General features: G+C 51.4%; 1 protein-coding gene across 1 annotated transcript in view; it reads left to right on the top strand.

Annotated features, from left to right (window-relative positions):
• Positions 1-25,032, top strand: part of Abcg1 (ATP binding cassette subfamily G member 1) — a 59,056-nt gene that overhangs the window by 24,832 nt on the left and 9,192 nt on the right. Inside the window, exons 3-8 of the mRNA XM_036167555.1 lie at positions 12,368-12,485; positions 15,043-15,175; positions 18,362-18,412; positions 22,761-22,906; positions 24,285-24,408; positions 24,750-24,864. Of these exons, the coding sequence (XP_036023448.1) occupies positions 12,368-12,485; positions 15,043-15,175; positions 18,362-18,412; positions 22,761-22,906; positions 24,285-24,408; positions 24,750-24,864 (687 nt within the window). The remainder of the gene's footprint in view (positions 1-12,367; positions 12,486-15,042; positions 15,176-18,361; positions 18,413-22,760; positions 22,907-24,284; positions 24,409-24,749; positions 24,865-25,032) is intronic.

Genomic DNA, 25,032 nt, shown 5'->3' with positions numbered 1-25,032 from the left:
GTGCTAAAAACACTCTGACAAGAGCAGCTTAGGAAAGTGTTGTTTGGCTTACACCTCCAGGTCGTAGGTCATCACTGAGGGAAGTCAGGGCAGGAACGGAAGCAGAAACCATTGAGAAACCCTGCTTGGATATTTGATGGCAGATTCACACTGCTTTCTTAGACAGCCCAGGACTACCCGACTAGGGAATGGAACCACCCACAGTGGGCAGGACCCTCCTACATCGATTAACAAGACAGTCCCCATAGATAATACCCACAGACCAGTCTGATCTGAGCAGTCCCTCCATGGAGACTCCCTTCTCAGAGGGCTCTAGGTTGTGTCCAGTTGACAGTTAAAGCTAACTAACTAGCTGTGTCAGATAGGGCACTGACAACAGAACAAACCAATGATGACACACATTGGCTTGGTGAACTGAGTTTATTGGGGTTAGTGACGGGAGCATGTGTAAGGAGTTATGTAGGCATATAGGCGATTCAGACAGGAGTGTCGTTAAATGTTCACCCCATTCTGTGTGACAAGTCATAGAGGGTGCCCCTCTGGAGGCTCCTACACAATCCACCTAAGAGTCCCTCTTCCCCCAGCAGGAGTTCACTGCTTTTGTAGCCTCAGAGAGAGGCCTCTTGAGCCTTGTAAGTTTCTCAGGACGTTTTCTGGTCATTTTTCCTGAGACCCTATCCCCTTCATCCATCAGTCTGAGGCACATTGGCTGTTCTCTCCTGGTCTCTCACAGAGGTGACTCTGTCTGGGTTCGGGCTTTCCTAGGGCCTTGGTGTGGTGCTTAGAGAAACTCATTTTGGCCTTTCTCCACTCTGACGTTCATTGTATTGAAAGTGTCCTTGTAGCGTGCATCAAGAATTAAATAAGGCAATGTATTTGTTCACCTTTGACCCTCCAGGCAGCGGAGGCTCAAAGAGACTTTGCATTTTAGGTCTGAGACAGGAGAGGAGCTGATGATGGAGAAGCTGGTGGCTTCTAGTTAGGCATGTTGATGATACCTGAGATCATTGCCCTGCCAACTCAGGGTAAAACCTATTAAAGTCATGTTTTCTGGGAATAGCATAGCCTTGATACCTGTTTGACCTGGGTGGAGGGAGGTACATGCTTGCGTGCCTCTGTGTGTGTGTGTGTGTGTGTGTGTGTGTGTGTGTGTGTGTGTATAAATACAGAGACCAGAGATTAACTTTTAGTGCCTTTCTCATATGTCACCCACTTCCTTTGTAAGGCACTGTTCCCCTTATCTGTCCTGGGGCTTTCCCAGTACACTAGGCTGGCTGGCTACCTGGCAAGCCCCAGGAATCTGCCTGCCTTGAGCTTTCCCCAGCACTGGGATTGTAAGTGCACACTACTGTGGGTTTTTTTTGTTTTTGTTTTGTTTTTTTTTTTTTTTTTTTTGGTGTGGGTTCTAGTGCTTGAACTCAGGTCTTCATGCTTGCCTGCAAGCATCTTCTAACTGAGCTTGCTCCCTCGTCCTTGCCCGTTGCATCTCGCTATCCTGAGATGCCCAGTGTCTTGCTATCCTGAGTTGTCCAGTGTCTTGCTATCCTGAGATGCCCAGTGTCTTGCTGTCCTGAGTTGCCCAGTGTCTTGCTATCCTGAGATGCCCAGTGTCTTGCTATCCTGAGATGCCCAGTGTCTTGCTGTCCTGAGTTGCCCAGTGTCTCGCTATCCTGAGATGCCCAGTGTCTTGCTGTCCTGAGATGCCCAGTGTCTCGCTGTTCTGAGATGCCCAGTGTCTCGCTATCCTGAGATGCCCAGTGTCTCGCTATCCTGAGATGCCCAGTGTCTTGCTATCCTGAGTTGCCCAGTGTCTCGCTATCCTGAGATGCCCAGTGTCTTGCTGTCCTGAGATGCCCAGTGTCTCGCTATCCTGAGATGCCCAGTGTCTTGCTATCCTGAGATGCCCAGTGTCTTGCTATCCTGAGATGCCCAGTGTCTTGCTATCCTGAGTTGCCCAGTGTCTCGCTGTCCTGAGATGCCCAGTGTCTCGCTGTCCTGAGATGCCCAGTGTCTCGCTGTCCTGAGATGCCCAGTGTCTTGCTATCCTGAGATGCCCAGTGTCTCGCTGTCCTGAGATGCCCAGTGTCTTGCTATCCTGAGATGCCCAGTGTCTCGCTGTCCTGAGATGCCCAGTGTCTTGCTATCCTGAGATGCCCAGTGTCTCGCTATCCTGAGATGCCCAGTGTCTTGTTATCCTGAGATGCCCAGTGTCTCGCTATCCTGAGATGCCCAGTGTCTTGCTATCCTGAGATGCCCAGTGTCTTGCTATCCTGAGTTGCCCAGTGTCTCGCTATCCTGAGATGCCCAGTGTCTTGCTGTCCTGAGATGCCCAGTGTCTCGCTGTCCTGAGATGCCCAGTGTCTCGCTGTCCTGAGATGCCCAGTGTCTTGCTGTCCTGAGATGCCCAGTGTCTCGCTGTCCTGAGATGCCCAGTGTCTTGCTATCCTGAGATGCCCAGTGTCTTGCTATCCTGAGATGCCCAGTGTCTTGCTATCCTGAGATGCCCAGTGTCTCGCTATCCTGAGATGCCCAGTGTCTTGCTATCCTGAGTTGCCCAGTGTCTCGCTATCCTGAGATGCCCAGTGTCTTGCTGTCCTGAGATGCCCAGTGTCTTGCTATCCTGAGATGTCCAGTGTCTTGCTATCCTGAGATGCCCAGTGTCTTGCTATCCTGAGATGCCCAGTGTCTTGCTGTCCTGAGTTGCCCAGTGTCTCGCTATCCTGAGATGCCCAGTGTCTTGCTGTCCTGAGATGCCCAGTGTCTCGCTGTCCTGAGATGCCCAGTGTCTTGCTATCCTGAGATGCCCAGTGTCTTGCTGTCCTGAGTTGTCCAGTGTCTTGCTATCCTGAGATGCCCAGTGTCTTGCTATCCTGAGATGCCCAGTGTCTTGCTGTCCTGAGATGCCCAGTGTCTTGCTATCCTGAGATGCCCAGTGTCTTGCTGTCCTGAGATGCCCAGTGTCTTGCTATCCTGAGATGCCCAGTGTCTTGCTGTCCTGAGATGCCCAGTGTCTTGCTATCCTGAGTTGTCCAGTGTCTTGCTATCCTGAGATGCCCAGTGTCTTGCTGTCCTGAGTTGTCCAGTGTCTTGCTATCCTGAGATGCCCAGTGTCTTGCTGTCCTGAGATGTCCAGTGTCTTGCTATCCTGAGATGCCCAGTGTCTTGCTGTCCTGAGATGCCCAGTGTCTTGCTATCCTGAGATGCCCAGTGTCTTGCTATCCTGAGATGCCCAGTGTCTTGCTATCCTGAGATGCCCAGTGTCTTGCTATCCTGAGATGCCCAGTGTCTTGCTATCCTGAGATGCCCAGTGTCTTGCTATCCTGAGTTGCCCAGTGTTTCGCTATCCTGAGATGCCCAGTGTCTTGCTGTCCTGAGATGCCCAGTGTCTCGCTGTCCTGAGATGCCCAGTGTCTTGCTGTCCTGAGATGCCCAGTGTCTTGCTGGACTCAGTTTTCTTTCTGCCTGAGGAGGCTCACACTCCTGGCAGTCATGGTATGCACACTAGCTCACTGGTTCATGAAAGTGTTCTAAAGATGGCGCAGGGGCATCCCAAGGAGAACTGGCCAAGAACAACCTGAGGACGTCCTTTCAGCCCAGCCACAGCTCTCCCTGCAGCTTCGTGTTGACTGGTACAGTTCAGTGATCGGGTCACACTTACTGTTGGTGCAGACCTTCATCAGTGACACTTCCGTGCTTCCACTAACACAAATCACCTCTCAGCCAGTGCCACCGAGCTTCAGACACAGCTAGCTATTTTTATCTCCCCTGCAATTAGGCCTTTTCCTGCTGTAGCTGAAGGCTATCCCAGGAATGAACATGAGTTGGATCGGGAATATCCATAGTAACTGAGTTATATTTTCAGCTGCAAGAGGAGAGACACAAAACGATAGCGGATCCCAAACACAGGCCATCCTGTGCGTCTTGATTTACCTAACCCCAAACATAGGCCCATGAATTTACTCTTGTCTTTTCCTGGGGTGAGAGGTGAGATAGGACCTGGCCCGTCTATGTGACTTACTAGTTGGACTCTCTAGGGGGGTGAAATGGCCAAGACACTAAGGGACAGATGGGTGTCGTGGACCATTAGCCTAGGGGAAAGGGGCTGCTGTGGGTGAAGATGTGGGTGGTGACAGGAAGGGTCTGTGGGACCCAGCCATATGTCAAGTACTTTGTAACTCTCCTACTGTGTAAAGTAGATATCCTTGTCTCCAAGCGACAAAGGAAAAAGCAAGGATGATAAAGACGCATGGAGCTGTCCCAGGTCTTATGATGTGTAAGCTAGGCTGGGAGCATGGCCAGTCACCTTATCAAATTCATGTGCTTCCTGGGGGGCATAAAACTAGTTCTAAGAATAGACAGGATGGGATGAAGTGGCCAACACATGTTTGGGAGACTGTGACCAGATGGAGAACTGAGGAGATATTAGCGTGATGGATGAAAAGTAGGCCCAGAGCCACGGGCTGAAGCAGGTAGAGTTGGGTCTGTGGAAAGGTAGTGGAATTCCAGGAAGAGAGCGGAAGTGGAAGAGGCTGAGTCCACCATCCATGGTGAGCTTCTCGCTGTGCCACCCCAGAGCTCCCCAGGTGAGCAGGCCTTCTGAGGGATGCTTCTCTCAGGGTGGCTGCTTAATCTTGTAAGGTGTTCTCCCCATGTCTGCTTCACTTGGAGCAGCAAGGGGAGGCTGGTCCAGGGGGTGGGCCCAGAAACACCCCTGCCTCCACCCTGATGGCAGGTTGTTGAAACCAGGTCTGGAAGCGGCACTTCAAGCAGCCAGTTCTGTACCTGTCGCTGAAATGCAGACATGACACACATACAGCTTACCTGGGTATCTTTTCTCTAGCTGTCCGTGGCTGCCGGGAGATTGAGAGCCGTGAGTGATGGGCTGACGCTTTCTGCTGGGAAACCTCACGATGTAAACACTCAGGCCCGGTGGTTACCAGCCCAGACTTGCTTCTAGAAGCTGTACCGTATTTGCGCTCCAGTGGAGCATGGCTCTGATATCACTCAACTCTGACATGTGTTGCAAGACAAACCTTTATTTACAGCAGAGGTGCGTGGAAGCACAAGAATCTGATTGACTTGGTGACTGCAGGGCGGAGGTCAGCCTAATCCTTCCTGGCCTTTCTCCCTAGGCCCTTCCTCGGAGTTCTCAAGTTTGGAACTTGGGTTCTAGTTTTCTGCTTTCTTCGTAGCACTGGGTTTTGAACCTAGGGCTTCATGCTTACTGGACAGGCACTCTTGCCCTGAGCCACATCCCTGGCCACATTCCTTTCTTTTTACTAATTTCTGTTTTGAGTCAGAGTCTCATTAAGATGACCATGCAAGCGGGGCGGTGGTGGCACACGCCTGTAATCCCAGCACTCGGGAGGCAGAGCCAGGTGGATCTCTGTGAGTTCAAGGCCAGCCTGGTCTACAGAGCGAGAAACAGGACAGGCACCAAAACTGCACAGAGAAACCCTGTCTCAAAACAACAACAACAAAAGATGCCCTTGCAAGGCCTTGAACTTATGGTCTTCCATCCTCAGCATCCAGAGCCATTGGGGTTTTAAGTGTGTGCTGCCTGGCCTGGCTCGCCACTCGGATTTTAACTCCATTTTAGTGTCACATCTCGGGAGGCTGTCAGAGGAAAGCACCCCTCCGGATGCCATTGCAAGCCAAGTGTGTTGGGATAGGACAGGGAAGCCCGTGTCCGGTGTTGCCAGGGAACGGAGACTTGTGCCAGCAGCCACCACCCCAGTTCTGCAGGGCACCTTCCATGCCCTGGCACGCCATATCAGATGCTGTCAGAGCATCAACGTGCCGAGGGCAAGGCGTATATGCATGTTCACAGGCTTCTCTGAGGGCATACGTGGGTCCTGGCCTGAATCAAAGGGAGGCTTACCCAGCAGGCCTTGCCGTGTGGAAAAGGTTGTTTGGCAGAACATGCTGAGCTAGGGACAAACCAAAGGCCCAGACCAGGTGGACCAGCACATCCTTTAGTTACCTTGGAGAGCTGGAAGTTGAAAAACTGGGCTCAGTTAAGCTAGGTCCAGAATGAGGTATTATGACTATGTGTAGCATGAATCCTAATTGGTCTCAATAATAAAAACCCTGGAGCCAGATATCAGGTAAATGCTGAAAGATCAGTAAAGGAGCCGGCCGCTAGAGAGACTTCTTACCTCTACCCAATCCTCAGCATGAAAGGGCTGACTGAGCTCCTGTCTCCACCCCGCCTTATCACTTCCTCTCTCTGCCCCGCCATATAACTTCCTGTTTCCTCCTCCCACGTGCTGGGAGTAAAGGTGTGTCCCACCACTGCCTGGCCTCTAGTGGTTAGCTCCACACTCTGATCTTCAGGCAAGCTTTATTTGTGAGAGCACAAACAAACTATCACCGCAACTATGGGACTTCCTGTTCATCCATGAACCTTCTACACAAAGAGCCCTTGAATCCCATTGGAGAGCGATGACCGTCATTGAAGAACACCTGCACCTGGCAGGTGCTATTGTGTACCTCGGGCATCCAGTGTGGAGCCTCATAGGGAGGAAAGAGGTGTTTGGAGGGCCTCTCTGCCTGTTGCCTAGGACCCAAAATGGAAGCTGCCTAGTGGGTTGGCCAGCTATCAGCAATGGGGAGAGAGGAAAGCTAGAAGTGAGGAGGGAGTGCTTGCCTCATGAGGGTGTAGGGAGACTTGAGGCCATTTTCTCCGTGTTTACTAATATATTTTATGCCCTTTCACTTCTTGATGTTACCCTGTGCATAGTGCAATTAGAAGTACTGGCTCTGGGATAGAAGGTGGATGGGAAGGGCTTCTTCACACACCTAGGGCCCAAGGAGTAGATGGTGAGGGGCAGGGAACAGGAACCATTGGTCAGGACAGCCAATTGGAGGGCTCAGGTGTCCACAGTTAAGCCTGTAAAGTAGAGCTGGGGACAGAGGGACACAGGGCTCCCTGCTCTGTAGTTACCCCACTGCTTTCTGGAGCAAGGCACTGGCTTCAGCCCCTGGTGGATTTCCATAGGCCAACAGGGGACCTACTCCTCTTCCATGTACAGCCAATGGAACAGTGTGTTGTTTGCACATCTGGGGACAGGTCACAGTGCCTTCCTCTGGCACAGGTTCCCTGTGACTTTGACAACTAGGACCCTGTACACCTTGAGGTCCACATTTCTGTTACCAAGACAATGTTCCAGAGCCCATGCCCACCACCGCCATTGTTCCAAAGCCCCTTTGTCCTTCAGAAAGCACAGAATGCCAAGAGCATCAGTTTGATTGGCAGGGTTAGGTTTGTCTCATGCTCCGGCTGATCTGCAGTTCAGAAGGTCCTTGGGCACTGGGGGAGAAGCCCCCAAAAGAGGGTAAGAAAGGAATGCCATCAGGTATTGCAAGATTATGTACCTCGGGGCTGGGAAGACAGCTCAGCAGTTAGGAGCACTGACTGCCCTTCCAGAGGACTTGAGTTCTGTTCCGAGCACCCAGATGGTAATCCACAACCACCCGTTCCAAGCGATCTGAATCCCTCCCTCTTCTGGCTCCCATGGGCACCAGGCATACACGTGGTGTACAGATATACATTCAGGCAAAACACTCACACATATAAAATGATGAAATAATAAAAATAAGAAAAGAATGTGTACCTTTGTCTTTTGGGTATTGTATTTACTCTTGAGGAGGGAGTGTGAAGCGTCAGGAAAGGCAGACAGTCTGTTCTGGAGCCAGATCCCTCCAGGTAGGAGCTAAGAGAGTGGGGAGATGAGCAGGGGAAGCCGGAAGTGAGGTTAGGCTTGTTCTAGGGACTGCTGGCTCATGCAGAGGCAGTTTGGGCCTTAGGTGTGGAGGCCAAGACAGCAAGATAGCCTTCAGGTTAAGGTTGATGCGGCATTTAGAGACTATCTGGAGTCCACACTGGTGCTGTGGCATCATTTGGACCATAAGAACTATGTTTCAGATTGTTCGAGCCAAACTTAGAAGCTTGGAGAGAGACTATCTTTGCTTTCAGAAGCATAAAAATTCTGTATAAGGGAAAGATGCTTTGTGTGGGCTGATGCAAGTGACTGCCAGCTTCCTCCATGCTGGGGCAGGGATGGCCAGGCTGTGGTCTGAGGACCTAGCCTCCTGTCTGTACACAGCCTGTGTGCTCTAGGCATGTGTGTGTGTATGTGTGTGTGTGTGTCTGTCTGTCTGTCTGTGATGGATGAGTGTGAACACAGTGGAGGGGGATAGGTTGCATCCATGGTGTTTATAATAAGCTGCAGGCATGTGAGTGCACATGGTGTATTCATGTATAGACGGAGAATGTCCTTGTGCACATGCTGGCAGCGTGTACACAGACTGTATGTACGGTGTGTACATGGATGTAAGGCAGACTCCATGAGCTCTTTCCGGTGGGTATGACAGGAAGAGGCCCCAGGGACTGGAATGCTGTTAGCACTGAGGTTTGCTGCTCTTCTCTTCCCTGCCTGAGGCTCAATTATATAGATAGGAAGAACTCCTCAGCCTCCCAAGGCCCAGCAGATGGTCTTTATTTGTCTTATTTGCATTGTTTTTCTTTATTCAGGGCTCAGCCACACTTCTGCCTAGGTTGGGAGTGGTCCTGCTTTTCCTACCACATTCAAGTTCTCCCAGCTCCAGCCCCTGAGGCGCAGGTGTCCACACACTGGGAACTTGCCTCTTAGCACATGACTTCCGACTGTCTGGCTCCACAGGGAGTCTGGCTACAAGCTTCTGTCTTCTGTCAGGCATCTACTTCCTAACCTGTCTCTCTGCTGTCCCAGGAAGTGTGGGTGGAACCAAGTGAGGTAGCTGGACCTGGAGGCAGTGTTGGACACTCCTTCTCTGAGGCCCTGGAAGGTCTGGGCATCTGAAGCCTCTCTTTTCCCCCAAAACAGCCAAGTGCTGCCCCATAGCTGCCTCCTTGGGGGTGCTGAGGTCATAGAAGTATTCCACCTGGGGACAGCTTGCTCCCCAGAAGTCCACAATGGTGCTCCACCTGCAAAGATGCTGATAGTGTACTGTCAAAACACACATCTTCCTTCCCTTCTTCAGGGGTGGGCTTTCCAGCTGCCACTCATGGGGTGACCTCTGTGCTGGGCCCTGGGAGTGCCAATTGGCAGAGACTGCCTGCTGGGAGTGTCCATCCATCATCATGGTGGTGGCAGGTTCTCACAGCTGCAAGCCAACCTTGGGGCAGATGCTGGGGACAAGATTTCTTCCAGACTGACAGCCCCCTGTACAGAGAAGCCTTGTGACTCCCAGGCTTCCCAGGAATGGTTTTAGTTCCTTGAAAATGATCACAGCTTTAAGCAGCTAATTGGAACTGTCTAAAATCTCATGAGGGCTTCTTGGTTGGAGCTGGTGCCCTGCATGAACTCCAGACACAATCAGGATCCTTAATCCACACAGATATGATGTAATGTCATCCACAGGATGTCTATGTGGATTACGCCCTTTACTTGAAGTGAAGAGAGGCCTTTGACATTCAGTGCCATAGCATGGCCTTTGACCACATGCACCAGTAAGGGCATAACACACCCAGCATGTTTTATGACTGCGTTGAGCAGCTGCACTCTGTGAGCACTGAGTCTGCTCACAGGTGGGGGGAGTCAGGAGAGGAATGGCTGCTGAGACCCGCAGGTTGCTCTAGCCAGGCGGCCCCAGGTCTGCGAACTAACTCAGGCTGCCTGAAGCTGTGGTACCTTGCTTCCTTTGCTGGGCTGCTGGGTAGAGTTGGCCTCTCTGAATCCTTCTATGTGTGCAAAATGCGCAGAAGAATCCACACTGCAGACAAACTGAATAGTTTGGGCAAAGCTGGCACCATGTCCGACCCAGGTGAGCCAAGCTGCTTTCTGGAACACTCAGCAGGCCACAAAAAATGAGAAAGGTAGTCCCGATCCTGAGTTAACACCACCTGCGTCCCCTTAGTAGGTGGACGGAGAAGGTGCAGTTTGTGAAGCGCTGTTAGCGCAGGGGATGGAAACCGTGCTTGCATTCCACCTGAGCACAGCTTCTGCTTTCCGGCATAGCATTAGCTCATCCTGGAGGTGCTCTCCTGTGAGAGGTGTAGCTTAGCCAGGGAGAGTCTCACACGGCCAGCAGAGGCTCATGGGATTATTAGGGAGTGGTTTCCTGGCTAAAGAGGAAAGGCTTGGGCTAGGGAAGTGGCTCAGTGGTCCAAGGACTTCCTCTGAAGGACAGAGTTTGGAACCTCAGAAGTCCCGTAAATGCCGGGTGGACATGGCTGGCTCACTTGTAATTTCAGTCTAGGGAGGCCGAGAGAGGGGATCCCCAGTGCAAACTAGCTAGAGCAAGACTGGCCATGTCCACGATGTCTGGGTTTGATTGACAGACAGGTCCTGCCTCAGTAAGGTGCAAGAGTGAAGGAGAATGATTCCCAGCATCCACCCCTGTCCTCCACATATGTGCATGCCTCTATGCACATGCAAACACTCATGTACACATGCACATAAAAATGGATAAGGGGGAAAAACAGGAAGGACTAATTTGTTCACAGGCAAAGGAATGTGGTCTTGATTCCTAAGAGAAGAAACTATCTGCTTCTGCCCTGGCTGTGTAAAAACAGCTGCCTGTCGTGTTAGGAGAAGTGTGAGGTAGCTTCTAGACCTGGTTGGTTATACATGCCCATCTGTTGATGGGGGGTAGGGTGGGCTGGGAGCCCAGCTGTGTCCAGCCATCTATGTGTTTTTCTCGTGTGAGCTATCCAGAGGGAACTTGCACCATATTTGGCTTTCCCTTCTCAGCTGGTGGCCATCTCAGTGACCCGACTCCAGCTTTGAGCAGCTTCCAGCTCATGGGGGCTCAGCAGGGGTTCATCTTGGAGTAGAGGCAGCCTGCAGCTGCTCCTTTGCTCGACAGTAACCCCAACTCCAGCCTAGATAGATAAGTATAGTAATGAGCAGGCGCCTGGGCATTACCGCTCCCTTGGTGATGTCACTCGGGGCCCCTGGAGGTCCACATCTGTCCCAAGGTGGCAGAACTCTGTCTGATGAGCCTGCAGGTCAGGGAGCTTGGCTTTGTGTAGAAAGAGTGTCTGCCATCCCTGACTCTTCTGTACTTCTGTCTGCCTATCTGCTCGTCTGTCTGTCCACTGAAGACAGACACAGTTCCTGAGCTTCCCCACTCACTCATCTCCTGCTCCCCCCCCCCCCCCCCCCGTGCCGTTATATAGGGAAACTGGGTTCCTCCACAGCTCAGAGCTTCCCTTGATGCCCCTCCCTTTTGTTCCTGGGCCCCTTTTCCCTCTGGGACGACAGCTGACAGCCAGCCTCCTCTGCTTAATGATTCAGTCTCAGAGCCTCGGCCTTCCTGGCTCCAGCTTCCGCTTCTCTCTGCCTCACTTAAACAAGGCTCCAGGGACTCCTTGTCCAAATTAAGGTGGCACCTGGTGACAGGTTGGGAATGTACAAGTGTCCCATCTGTGAGAGACAGTAAGACTGTGGGTAGAATGTTCCTTTGGGGTGGAGCTTTCTCAGATCTGTGAATTTGGGTGCTCACTAGAAACTTGGGAAGACCAGGCAAGTTCTCCACATGTCCCTGGCTCATGAGGTCTCTTTAGACATTGTGCACAGGAGCTAAAATGTAATGTTTGCCTGTCACGCTAGGGTGGGCTCTTATCTGACGCCACGCCAAAGGACATGTCTGAGTTGGCATCTTTATCTCTGAACCAGTGGCTTCCATTTATCATTTATAGCACATTTCCACAATCTACTTGAAAATTGCAGTGTTCTGACTTTGTTTTGGATGTGTACCCTCCCGCCCCCCCCTTCTAAAGATCCTGGCAGAAGACACTTGGCAGACATTCCCTAGACATTTGATGTGACTCTGTGACAATAAGCCCTTTCAATCATTCATAGAGGAATTAACAATGCATTGATTATATTATTTAATCATAAAGCAATTGCTTGTGAATTGTGTACAAATTACTTGTGTTTGTGTAAGCCTAGAAGGGGTAAGTAAAAAGCTCGCAAATGAAATGCTGAGATAATTACCCATCAGTACGGGCACCTGTGCATCACATCGGGCTGAGAAAATGGCCATTGGTCCAGTGTTGAATAGGCTCTGTCTACCTGTCCTCCTTTTGAGATGGGAATGGTGCATCTACCTAAACATAGATGCCATATGGACAAGTGCCCTGCAAACCCTAAGCAATATGCATGTGCTGTGATCGTGGATATACGGTGTAAGGTCATTCTGGGAAGCAGACTGTAGGATAAAACAGACACAAGGTCTGCTTCTGGCCTATAATGCCACCTTAAATCTTTCATACTGCACTGTGGGAGACTCTGCCTTTGGCTTCAGCCAAGCAGTTCAGGACTGAGGCCTAACAAAGCATGCAACAACTAGAAAAATGAATTCAATCTGCATTTTGCAGGATACAAGACCCTTTTGAAAGGGATCTCTGGGAAATTCAACAGTGGAGAGCTGGTGGCCATCATGGGTCCTTCTGGAGCTGGGAAGTCCACGCTCATGAACATTCTGGCGGGATACAGGTGAGCAGATGCCTGCAGAGAAAGCTGTGTGAGTGGTGGAGCCACTTCAGAGCAGTTGTCACAGGGAGCATTCTGTCATGTACAGCATTTGCTACCAGAAGCTCTGCTCACATGGGCTCCTGGGAAACGGAGCACATGCATGCCTGTGTGTGTGTGTGTGTGTGTGTGTGTGTGTGTGTGTATGGTGCATGTTGTGTCCAGAGCTTGAGAATCCAGGAGGGAAACAGGACAGAGAAGACAGTGCCAAAAGCCTGCACCTGCTGATGGCCACATAGGACATGAAGAAGAGAGCACAGGCAGGGGGACAAGGCAGCTTCCTAATTAGCTCCTCCCTCAGTCTACCCTCTGGACAGGAAAATGTACCAAGGTCAAGATCTGGAAGAGCAATAATCGGAAGACAGAGAGCCAGTAGGGAGGCATGTTGGGCAGTTAGACAAGGCGTGACAGAGGAGAATGAGGAGCTGCTATGTCCAAGGCCTGTGGTCTCCATGGTTGTTCAGGACGTTGGGGATCACCCTTGCCAAGGTCACACCAAGGTCATTCATCTGTGAATGATTCTAAAATGGAAGCTTTCGAAGTGCTTAAGAAAGGTCTTCTAAAATCCTGTTCTTCTGTTCTCACAGAGCAAGGAGGGGCAGCAACAATAACCCATAGTTAACCATGGACCAAAAGAATTCAAATTCCATTCTAAACAATTCAAACTTTACTTGCACACACCTTTTTAAAACAAATCTGATGAAATCTGATGCCACTTTTGTCCCATCCAGGACATGGATCAGTGTAGCCACACTCTATGCCTGTTAACTGTCTAGGCTATGAGATTGGCTGGAGAGCTGTGGGATTTTGTTCAGGGGACCCTTGTTTTTCTCAATCACATCCCCAAAGTACAAGGATGGAAATGTTGACGATTTTATTATGACACATTATAATTGTTGTTTTATTAGTTGTTATTATTAATTTCTTGCCATGCTTCATTTATAAATTAAGCTTTAACATGTGTGCCATAGAAAAAGTCATTGTCCGTGTAGTGTACAAAACTCTGCATGGCTTTGGTATCTACCTAGAACGTGTTGCTTACTTTCCTGTTCCTGTGGCCAATCCCTGTTGCAGAAGCAGCTTGAGGGAGCAAGGGTCTGTTTGGCTCACAGTCTCGGAGGGCACAGTCATGGAAAGAAGCATGGCAGCTGAAGCAGCTTGGTTTGTGGAAGCTGGAGGGCTTCCACAGAGAGGCCTTCTCACTTCCTGGCACTGCCCCGGAAGCAGATAGAGTGGAGCCAGAGGCAGATCCAGGCTTCAGCCTTTAAAGGCCTGTCTTCAGTGACCCACCTCTACCACCCAGGCCCCACAGCCTCCCGTTTTAGTACCACAAGCTGGCGACCAAGAGTTCAAGCACACCCTGTGAGGGACATTTCAGATGCAAGCCAGAACATAATATAGTTGCTGAGAATAATGATGAACACCTGTAATTCTAATGATTTCAATTACTGGGGTGAGGTGGGGAAATAAAGCTCACTGTTCCTTAGAGCTCTGAATTGCTTCTTAATATCAGAGGTTATGATTTTCAAAACCATCACTGTGACAAGTTCTTCTCCAATACATTCACATCTAAAGATCAAAGCCACATTCTCAACTCCCAGGGTCAAGACAGGGAGGGCGCCAAGTGGGGTATTTGGGGGGCGGGGCTGGCTAGAAGACCAGGGTGCTTGTGCATTCCAGAGATGCAGAGTCAGCCCTGCCAGGCTGGGTACCCAGAGGAAGCCAAGGGGAGCTGATCATTGCCTGGGAGGACAGTGGGCCACAGGAAGCTGGAACTCAGAATGATTCTATTAGTCCCCATGGGTTCTATAATGCTACTGTTCTCCCTGGCCACAGGGAGACAGAGCTGCAAAGATGTGTCCTTGAGAGGAAAGGAAGATAGGAGATCCCTGGAAGCCAGCTCTGCTGGCGCTTAGAAGTACCTGAGAGGCAGAAGACCAAGTGTGCACATGCATGAGGAGCTGACAGGGTGGAAGCTGGGGCAGTGCCCCTCCATCCCTGTCAGGATGCAAGAGGCTCCCAGCCTCCCCACCTGCAGTCAGAAGGTTCTCCCCTTGCATCAGGACCAGTCTTGGGGCTGAACTGTCATGGCTGGGACGCTTCTCTGAGCCACCTGACCCTGAGGCACCTGCTGGGTGCACCTGTGATCCTGGTGTAGCTGGTGTAGTGTGGGCTGCAGATAAAGTAGCCAGTGGTATGCATCCTTGCCCTGTGGCTGTATCAAGGTGCATCCCCAGGCATGTTTGTGCATTAGACCAAGAAAAGAAGCCATTTCCATCTGGTGTGATATGCATGCCATTTGGGAGAGGCCTGGTGTGTGGCTTGTCTCCCTGCTGGCCACTTGCTCCCAGCAGAGTGGTGCTGTGGGTCTCTGGTCCCTCTGCCCCATCCTGTCACCATGGTGAATGGTTCTGTGCAAGAGCCCAGGAGGTAGGGAGGCCCCCTCTCTTGCTTCTCCAATCCACCCAAAGGTGGGATACTGAAGGAGCTGGCTGACAACCACCTCTCCTTGTCTTTGCAGGGAGACAGGCATGAAGGGGGCAGTCCTCATCAATGGCATGCCCCGGGACTTGCGCTGCTTCCGGAAGGTCTCTTGCTACATCATGCAGGATGACATGCTGCTGCCTCACCTCACTGTTCAGGAGGCCATGATGGTGAGCCACCGCTGCCCTCGGCACAACACAGACTTGCTGCACCCGGCCACATACAGTTCGCTCCCTCTCTCCAAGCTGTTCCCCGGGCTGGCTGCGTGCTCAGCTGTGTGGAACATAATCCCCAAGACTGGGAGTTTGAATGGATCTCCTTTGGCAAAGTCACAATCAAGTTTCTGAGATTATTAATTGCTAACTTGAATGACTGTTTTCATGGAAACCGCCTTCCTATTTCCCCATGGGCTAAGCAACTTCCCTTCTGCTTAATTAAAGTTTCTATGGTTGTAACGAAACACCATGACCAAAAGCATGGTGGGGGGCCATTTATGTCAGCTTATAATTGTAGTCCATCATCTAGGGTGGGGCAGGAGCTGATGCAGAGGCCATGGAGGACCACTGCTTACAGGCTGGCTCCTCATGGCTTGCTCAGCCTGCTTTCTTACAGAATCCAGGACCAGCAGCTCAGGGGTGGAGCTTGCCCACAAGCCAATCTGATTGGGCTGTTTTCTCAACTGAGGCTCCCTCTTTCCATATGACTCTAGCCTGTGTCAAGCTGATAGAAGCTATCAGGCCTAGCCTCCATCACTGTTCTTGAAGAGTTCTGTCTTTGGTGAATTGCTATTTCTCTGGGAGCTTCATCAGACTCGCCCATATGCCAGGTGAAAGACAGAGTCAGCCATTGCTGGGTACCCACAGGGTCAGGGCTATGCCGTCTGTAAGGAGCAGGGGTGTGGGGAGCCTCTGGGAGTTAAGCCGTGAGTCGGGGCTGCAGGCTTTCCAGCACCATGCGGGAACTCCGAAGCAGCTCCAGGGTCTCTGAGCTCTTCTTCCCTCTGTGATGTGGCGTCGGTGCCTTGGCTGTTGCTCCCTCGTCTATGAGACTATTCCCATCTGTTCCTGGAATAGTGAATGAGTAGCCTAGGAGGATGGAGTCGAACCTTGACCTTAAGGCTTGTCCTTGTCCTTCTAGGTCTGCATGGTTCTTTCCACTCCTACTACGTCTTCTCACCTTGTCTTTACAGGAGACTCCAGTGCATAGGTCCAGGAGGAGTCTAAAAATACCTTTCCCTCTGGGGCCATGCAAGTGTCCAGATGATGCCATATCCTAGGTTTCCAGAATAGCCAGGCTGTGTTCTTTGCCCGGTGTCCCCACCAACGTAAGAACTCTGGGCTTCTGGGATCTTTTTTTTTTTTATAGAGGCCCACCCCACAGTCAGTGACAGCCCGCGTGATCTCATTGTGGGTAGAAGAAGCCACTAGACTCTCTCTTATTAAATGGTAATTTACAAACCAATGCTCTGGTTGGTAGCCTCTGCTTGTGGTGGCACGTTGTGCCTAGCTGAGTCTCTGCTTTCTCAGTGACACTGCATGGAATCCCAATAGGATTGTACCTCCCCTGGTCCTGAAGAGGACATTGTCAGAGACTCTGCACTTCACTTAGATGAGGTGTTCGTATTGGTGGCCTTACATGGAGAGGTCTTGCCCTCACGTTCATGTCTTGGAATGGGCAAAGCCCAGACAGTGGCCACCACACAGCACTTCGTGTGATTCCAAAGGAGTCTTAGCTCAATAAGGAAAAGTGGGTTACGATTTCAGATCTGGCATCTGCCCCTCGACCTGCTTTGTGGGGAAACAGAAAGAGAGGGCCTGACAGGGTTTCTTTAGCTCTTCTGCCCTGGTACCGAGTAAGGGGACCCCACCACCCAGCCCATGAATAGTCACTTTAGGGAGATCTACCTGCCTACCTGACCTCCAGTGGGGCTAAGAGGATGCAGAAGGGTTTACACCCAGGCCAGGGTGGGCAGCCAATTAGAAGGTTTCTTTCACCTCAAGTCTCGGCCTTCATGTGCTTGCCTACTCCTGTGAGTCCCGAGTGGCCCTCCGTGTGCTGGGTGCCCTGATTGTAGCTCTTAGTGAGTCACTGGTGGACCGTGTGGTTGCTGGTGTGAGGACCATCGCTTTGACTCTCCAGTTCCACCGTTTTCTCTTCTGTGGTGGTGGCAACTCCTCTAGGTCTTGCTGTGAAATTTTCAGAATCACATACAGCTAGATCCTCAGTCGAGATCTTAAACTTTCTACCCCTCGAGATCCTGTCTTCCATGGGCCCCACTTCTTGGCTACTGGCTACTGACCTACAGCAATTATACATTTTTATGTGTGTGTGCATGTGCGTTTGTGTGTCCACACACCTCATGTCCATCCTGACACATCCTGGTGACACTCAGGGACACAAGACAGGCAGCTGACCTTGTAGAGGTGATGTAGGCCTACCGTTGACCCACTCGGAGGCCTGAGACCTCCTCAGTCCCCTCTCTTGCCTCTCAGTCTCTGATCTGACCGCTTCAGCAACTGCACCAATTAATGAGGTAGATTTTAAGCTATTTTTGTGCTGGTGAAGAAACTGAGGCCTAGCCGGACAGTAGTGGCGCATGCCTTTAATCCCAGCACTTGGAAGGCAGAGGCAGGTGGATCTTTGTGAGTTTGAGGCCAGCCTGGTCTAGAGAGTGAGATCCAGGAAAGGCACAAAGCTAAACAGAGAAACCCTGTCTCAAAAAAACAAAACAAAAAAAAGAAAAAATGAAAAGAAAAAAAAAAAACTGAGGCCCAGATGTGCCCAAGAACACAGAGCCTGATATAACTGAAACAGGGCTGAACCTGGGTGATTCTGTCTCAGGGTTTCACCAGGCAAGTGTATACCATTCTATACTGGTAAACAGGATCTGAGTAAAAAAAAAAAACAAAAAACAAAAAAAAACCAGGAAGTTCATCCCGCCATCCCACACCTGCTGTCTGCAGATCCTCCCAAAGTGACAACTTCAAGTCAGCAATGGTTTATCACTTGATTTGTGGAGGTCCTGGATGCTCTACTGGTCCCCTCCCAGACTGTCTTCAAACCCTGCTGCCTAGGGTTTCCTTGTCTCTGTGCTGGAACAGAGACATCTCATGGGGACACCTAAGATAACAAGAAGCCCAGCAGACCCACAGAGCTCTCCCAGGAGTGGGAAGCTCATCTCTCTTGGGTCTTGCGACTCCATCAAGCAGCTTAAAAAATTGATGGGATCCTGGACCGTGGTGTGGCTTTGCACCATGGTGTAGCTTTGAACTATGGTTTGACCTCTGGACCTGGCTCGGATCCCATGAGATGCATCCTTCCAGAAGCCACCTCACTGTTGTCCTTATTGCCTGCAGGTGTCTGCACATCTGAAGCTGCAGGAGAAGGATGAAGGCAGACGGGAGATGGTGAGTGTGATGCTCCAAGTCACGTGTGGCCCAGAGTGTGATGGGAGCACATGTGGAGACTGGCAGGGAGGATCTACCTATTCCTCTCTTGTAGATTTTTTTTTGTTGGTGTTCTTTGCCTTTCCTTGGGTATGTATGTGGGAGATAGGGGCATCAGAAAGTGTGTGGCAGGGTACAATGGCTGGAATACAGGAGAGATGGTTCTGGGGCTAGAATGATGTATAGATCCAGCAGTATGCAGCCTTAGCCCCTCCCCGCTATGGCCAGAAGATGCCAGCCTCAGGGCCTGGCCAAGGGCTCCACCTCCTTGGGTGTTTCATACATTTTAGTTTAAAATAAATTTTTGTGAAATGCTGACAATGGGGATGGATTAGTCATTGGTTTAAAAATAATCCCCTCCACCCACATACCTTTGCAAGGAGAAATTGAACTCTTATGTGTTATTAAGCAGCTTTTCAAAAAGAAGATAAAAACATCCCCAGCCTATCTGAGACTCTTCTCCCTCTTACCAGTTTTTCTGGCTCCCCGAACCCTTAAGGAACAGGGAAGGAAGCAAGCAGGACCCACCAGGAGCCCCAGGAGGTCATGCAGATCAATCCTGTTCACAGGCTACTCTAGAGAAGCTCAGCCATCCTCCTCCTTTCTGGCACTAGTGCTCCTGGGATACTCTGTAGATGGATGTAGCAGAAGCCCTTCCCCCTTACATGATGTTATCTCTGCCTCCTGGCACATTCCAAGGCCAGGAAATGGGGGTAGTGCAGTTGCCAGGTGGTTGCCAGGGACATCAATAGCGGGATGTGAGATACATCATTTAGTTGGACATCGTTAAATACTTACCTAAGGAAGTGTTTTTTATAATTCTGTTCACATACTTCCTCCTTTTGCTGCCCAGAATGTAGATTAAGGCTGTGGAAAAGCAGCTCCGGACAGCCTGAGGGGTCCTCTTCCCCTTTCTCACAAGACCCTCACAGTCTTGAGATCCTCTATCGTGGTGGTAGGGTGTGCAGTGCAGAGAGGAAGAACTTATTTCTGAAGCAAAAACAGCTCACTAGAATGACTGAAAATGTTTCCTGCGGAATTCTCTTATTCTGAGATGGAGGGGAAGAAACTGACCCTTTGTACCCCACACAGAGACAATGTGGAAAGTTCAGGGACTACATGTGGGCAGCAGAATGGGGCTTGTGACCTTATCGTGAAGGTGAACTCCAGGGCCTCTGTAGTCTCCAGTCTTTTCTAAATAATGTGACTTGGAAGGACACCACCACCCGTTCCCCCACACCTCCACTGTCCCTGAAGGTGAACACAAGAAGAGACAGCTCAGGGGCTGACCCCCTGCCCCCTCCACAAGAGGATGTGCTAAAATTCTAGCCCCGGTACTTCAGAATTAACAGGCTGTTGGCAGAGATGATTAAGACAACTCAGAGGTCATTGGGATGGCTCTGATCCAATCTCACTGTGTCCTTACAAGAAGAGGAGGTCAGTACACAAGCACACCCGGGAGAGAGGAGTCAGGAGGGGCGGGGAAGAACCAGCGCCACCATGCCTTGAACTTGACCAACCAGCCAGCAGACACTGAGGTGGCATTTCCCATGTCAATGCCCTCAGTTTGGGATACTCCGTCATGGCAGCCTGAGCTGACTCAAGTCAAGCAACTATTGGGATGATGAAAGAATGTTCTAGAAAGGAAAGAAAGGAAACCAAGCGTCAGAACACGGTGTGCCAAGCTGAGCCTGAGATGACCTACACCAACAGACAGGGTCCTCCATCCTTTATCTGAGCCTGCCCTAGCACTCCCTGCCCCTGCATCCTATCTTCTGCTGCTGAGAAGGAAGGCCACTGGCTGGAACAGCGGTGGGACTGGCAGAAGCCAGAAGTGAGTCCAGGTGGAGCTCTTTCCTTTGGAGCATCCTTGTGGCTCCTGGCGACTGATCAGAAGACTATGGTAGTTCCTGGACCACCTCCCATCCTTGGTCACTCCCATCCACCAGCCACTCAGGCTCAAGTCTTTAAGCCACTGAAATCAATGTGCGTGTAGGACGAAGAGATGGAGGCAGGGCTCTTTCTCCACAGCTGTGGCTCTGTGGCCAGCCTTGCCCCATGTAGACGTCATATGACTCGGGCCTCTGAGCAGATGACCACAGTGAGGCAGGCACTTGGCCTCCCCTGCCGTCCTTCCCTGTGATGCTGTTTGGTACTGCCAGAGTCTAGCTGCCGGTCCCTCTTCTGGGTGTTGGTCAGGCCTCAGGAGCCCGTTCTGCCACTACAGTGGAAGATAGCATCCTTTGGAGAAGCCTAGAGCCTTCTGGGAAAAGTCATAGCGAGGCCTCGGACTGACAGGACTCTTACATGTGCACAGCTTCCATTATCTTGGTCCAAGAAATGTGCCTCTTCCAAGAGCCAGTAACAGACGTCTCAAGGACAGATTTGCAGTGGGAGGCTACCCTGACTCATTTCCCGGCAGTCCCAGCCGTACCTTGGTGAATGCCGTGTATAGCACATGGAAGAACAATGGAATGGAATGTTCTAGTACATCATGGAGTATGTTGTTCACAGACTCCCTTGTTTCCCAGAAAAGGCACCTTGGCTCTGAGGAGCCCTCTGGTACAGCTGCTTCCTTGAGAGGGAGGTTGCCATGGGCCAGTCTTGGGCTGCTGAGACCATCCCTAGATAGTGAGGTCCCAGGAGGACTTGAATTACAAGTGACCATGGGGATGTTTTGCTTTGTGTTTTCTTTGTTTGCTTATTTAGGGAAACATATTTTTAAAAATGACCCTGTTGTTGTTGTTTTTTTTTTTCTGTCTGACTACTTTTAAACCAAAACCAACCTGGATAGTATTACTTCTGAGAAAAGGCTGGAGAGAATGGGCCAGGCCTGATGGTTGTAGAAATATGGTCATGTGGCCAGAAGGACAGCCACCAACTGGTGGCCTCTATTTCCACTTCCCTGCCATGACAGTGAAGAAAAGGGGGTACACTTAGTGTATGGAATGTCCCCACAGAGGAAATGACCCCAGCCATGCTGCTGGCTCAGCCAGCTGTCTACAAGAGCCTGGAAGCCGTGTGCTGGAAGATCAGTAAACATTGTAGCAAGAAGCAAAAATGCCAGAAAGAAAGGCCCATCCACTGTGGTGCTGCCTCTCTGGCCCTTCCCGGACAGCCACACCAAAGCTGTTCCCAGGCTGACATCCATCTCTCAGAGACATGGCATTCCAGAACGAGACGGCAGTGCCGGGTTGAAGGCATCGGCAAGAAGAGGCAGAGCAGGACTTGATCTCGGGTCCCTGACCCCACACTGCACCACTCCCAGCCCCACCAGCACTGGATTCCAGGTGGCTCTGCCACCAGAGTTTCAGTCTGTCCTGGCCACGCATAAATAATTCAGAAGTCCAGAGTGGAAAGTTTTCTTCTTTATGAGTTCTCCTCCTTTTGGATGACCTCATCTCTCCCAGAGAAGCCACTGGCCAAGGTCCTTCTGGTATGGCCACCAGGGACTGGCTGCCTCAGAGCTGTCCTGCCTCTGGGCAGACTCTGGAGGGAATCACTGAACCCCCTGGAGAGAAGCCTGGCAGAGATGTGGCAAATGGATGAGCCTCTGCTTCCCAAGAGCCTGCTGACCTGTTTGTTCCCTGACACAACACTAGGTCACCATCCCGGGACAAGCAGGGGACCCTGCACACAACGAACTGCCTGTCTCAGCCTTCCTCCCAGGGCCCTGAGCACAGGGTGGCCACTGTGTCACTTGCAACACAGATCTGTTTGCTGCCTTGAGCCACTCAACCTGTTCACAGTCTCAAGTGACCTCCTGACAGGGCTGGCTCAGGGTGTGTGTTAGGGAGCTTGGAGGGAATTTGCTCACATGCTCCATGTGAGTCAAGGAACATGGGTGATAGCTGTTGGGAGTACTTACTGTGTGCCACGGATTCCAACAGGGCTCTTTGCAGTTGTTAACTACATTTGATGGTCACAGACCCGATCATCCATCCACTTAAGTGTTTATTAATCTGTCAATTGATCAGATATTTATAGGACATTTTTTGCACCAGATGTTAGGCTCAGCTTAGATGTAAAGGATGACATCAAGACTCCAGCCCTTGACTTGAACTCCCAATGCTACTTCTTGCCTCTCAACAGTTCTGCCTGTCTCTCCAGTCAGGACTGCAGGTTTAGAGACAGCACCTGCCACTCACTTGGGATAGCCTGGGACAGCTCAGCAGTGTAGACATCTGTGTATGGACTAGCGAGGTTGTGTCCAGCAGGGTAGCACATCCCACAGAGCTCAGTATGTGTTCCTTATAGCCATGAGGTTGGAAGGGTGTTTGCTAATAGAGATATGGTTTTATTGCCACAGGTCAAGGAGATCCTGACGGCATTGGGCTTGCTGCCCTGTGCCAATACACGGACAGGGAGCCTCTCGGGGGGCCAGCGGAAGAGGCTGGCCATTGCACTGGAGCTGGTCAATAACCCTCCTGTCATGTTCTTTGATGAGCCCACCAGGTAAGCCTGTGTCTTGTGTCTGGACTGGTGACCAGGGAAGGACAGGGAAGAGTCCCTTCTAGAGTCTGTTCTGGGGTTCTTAGCGGCAGCTCTGCCATCTTGGCATGCTCTTGGAGGAGCTACAAGAGACTGCCCCATCTGTGGGATGGCAGGACAAAGCCACTGGCTCAGAGGCTTGTGTGTGCTTGGGACGTGGGGTACTGAATGTGGAGAGATGGTTGGAGTTAGGAAACAGCCCAGTAGTGTCCATCTCTCCCTTGTTCCTGAGTTATCAGTGGTATAGTTTCCTGAAGGCTAGTGTGGTGGGGTGTTCTGAGGAAGGGGCCTGCTGTGTTGTGTTTTAAGTACCCCCTTCCATTTTGAGTGGCTCACTGCCTTTGTGTGACCATGGGATTCCTGACTTCTGTCCTAGACACACCTGCTTACATCTGGGGAGATGGTGGTCTCAAGTCATGGCTCCAGAGCATACTGGCCACCAGTTAGTCAGCCCACCTTTCTTCCAAGCATGTTGTATTTGGGCATTCCCAACAGAGTAGGCTGACCGCACAGGGTTTGTCCTGTCCGACTTTATCCAGACTTTGCCATCTCCTTCCCACTGTGTGCTCATCTCGTGGATGCCCACTGAACTTGAGAGCCTTCTCCAGCATCCCAGGGAGGGTCTGCCTCCACCTCAGCCCCACTGAATGCCTGACCCACAGTGGGTTGTAATTAGAAGGGCCCCAAAGACAGCTGCAAGAACCCTGCAAATCGCCTCTCACAGGCTCCCTGCTCTGGGGGACAGCGAGTGCTCAGGGGTCCCCACTGTGACTCACTGCCCTCGTTGGGAGCTACATAGTAGAAGCAAGGGTTGGGAGTGTTTGAGCAGGAGAGGAGAGCCAGGAATGCCAGATCCTGGCTAAACCCTGCACGCCTCAAGATGCCGCCTCCGCACAAAAGGCATCAATATAGTCAATAAAACCTCAGAAGGAGCCAGCCACAGCCCAGCCCACTCCCTCTAACAGCCCCCACGTGGGCCAAAGGGTGTGGGATTGCGAGGACTGACTGCCAGGCCTCACTGCTTAATTTGGAGCCCAGTATTTACCCAGACAGTTCTGATGTCTCTTGCCAAGACAGGTGGGGCGTCCCCTCCCCCACTCCACAACCAGTCCTTCAGGAATCTGCTGGGCTTCTGCATTCTTGCCAGGAGTGACATACAGCGCACACAGCTCCCACCAAAGTGCCACCTTTACACAGGCTGAGAAGAGCGTGATCTTGGGGGTGCAGCTACAGGTCCCACAACATGCCCTCCCTCAGCAGTGACTGCCCAGGTCCCCCAAGACCGGGGACACTAGGCTTGTCCCTCACATTCTCAGCATCTCATGGTGTCTTTGACTTACAGTGGCCTGGACAGCGCCTCCTGCTTCCAGGTGGTGTCCCTGATGAAAGGGCTGGCCCAGGGCGGCCGGTCCATCGTCTGCACCATCCACCAGCCCAGCGCCAAGCTCTTTGAACTCTTTGACCAAGTAGGTACACGGGCCCCACCCTTGTCCATGGACTTGACCTCGATCTCCATCCCAGACTCCGTCCCAAGATCTCTCATGGGGCTGAGGTAGCCTGGGAAAATTAGCCCCTGGATCCTTATGCTTTCTACCAGTTTCCAGGGTATTAGCTGACTGGCTGGTTAACTAGCTGGTTGGCTGGCTGACTAAGGACTGACTGGTTGAATAACTTGTGGACCGGTTGACTGACAAGCTGGCTGACCAATGGGCAGGCTGGCTGACCGATGATTGACGAAGTGAGAGCCTCCACTGCTTTACACAGGGGGAGGCTGTGGATGATGCCTTTCTCTCTTCCTTTCCCTCAGCTCTATGTCCTGAGTCAAGGACAGTGCGTATACCGGGGGAAGGTCTCGAATCTCGTGCCGTATTTGAGGGATTTGGGTCTGAACTGCCCTACCTACCACAACCCTGCAGACTTTGGTGAGTAGAGCCCACCCAGCTGGAAGGAAAGTCCCCCCCACCCCCCCCCCCCCCCCCCCCCCCCCCATCTTGTGTGTCTCACTGTAATCTGATGCCTGAGTCTTGAGCTACCGCTGTGTCTCACCAATGGGGCGGGGCCATCCTGTGGTGGTACCTGTGAGACCCTCA

Source organism: Onychomys torridus, chromosome 18 (assembly GCF_903995425.1).
Source record: "Onychomys torridus chromosome 18, mOncTor1.1, whole genome shotgun sequence".
NCBI lineage: Eukaryota > Metazoa > Chordata > Mammalia > Rodentia > Cricetidae > Onychomys > Onychomys torridus.
This window is presented reverse-complemented; position numbering and strand designations above follow the sequence as displayed.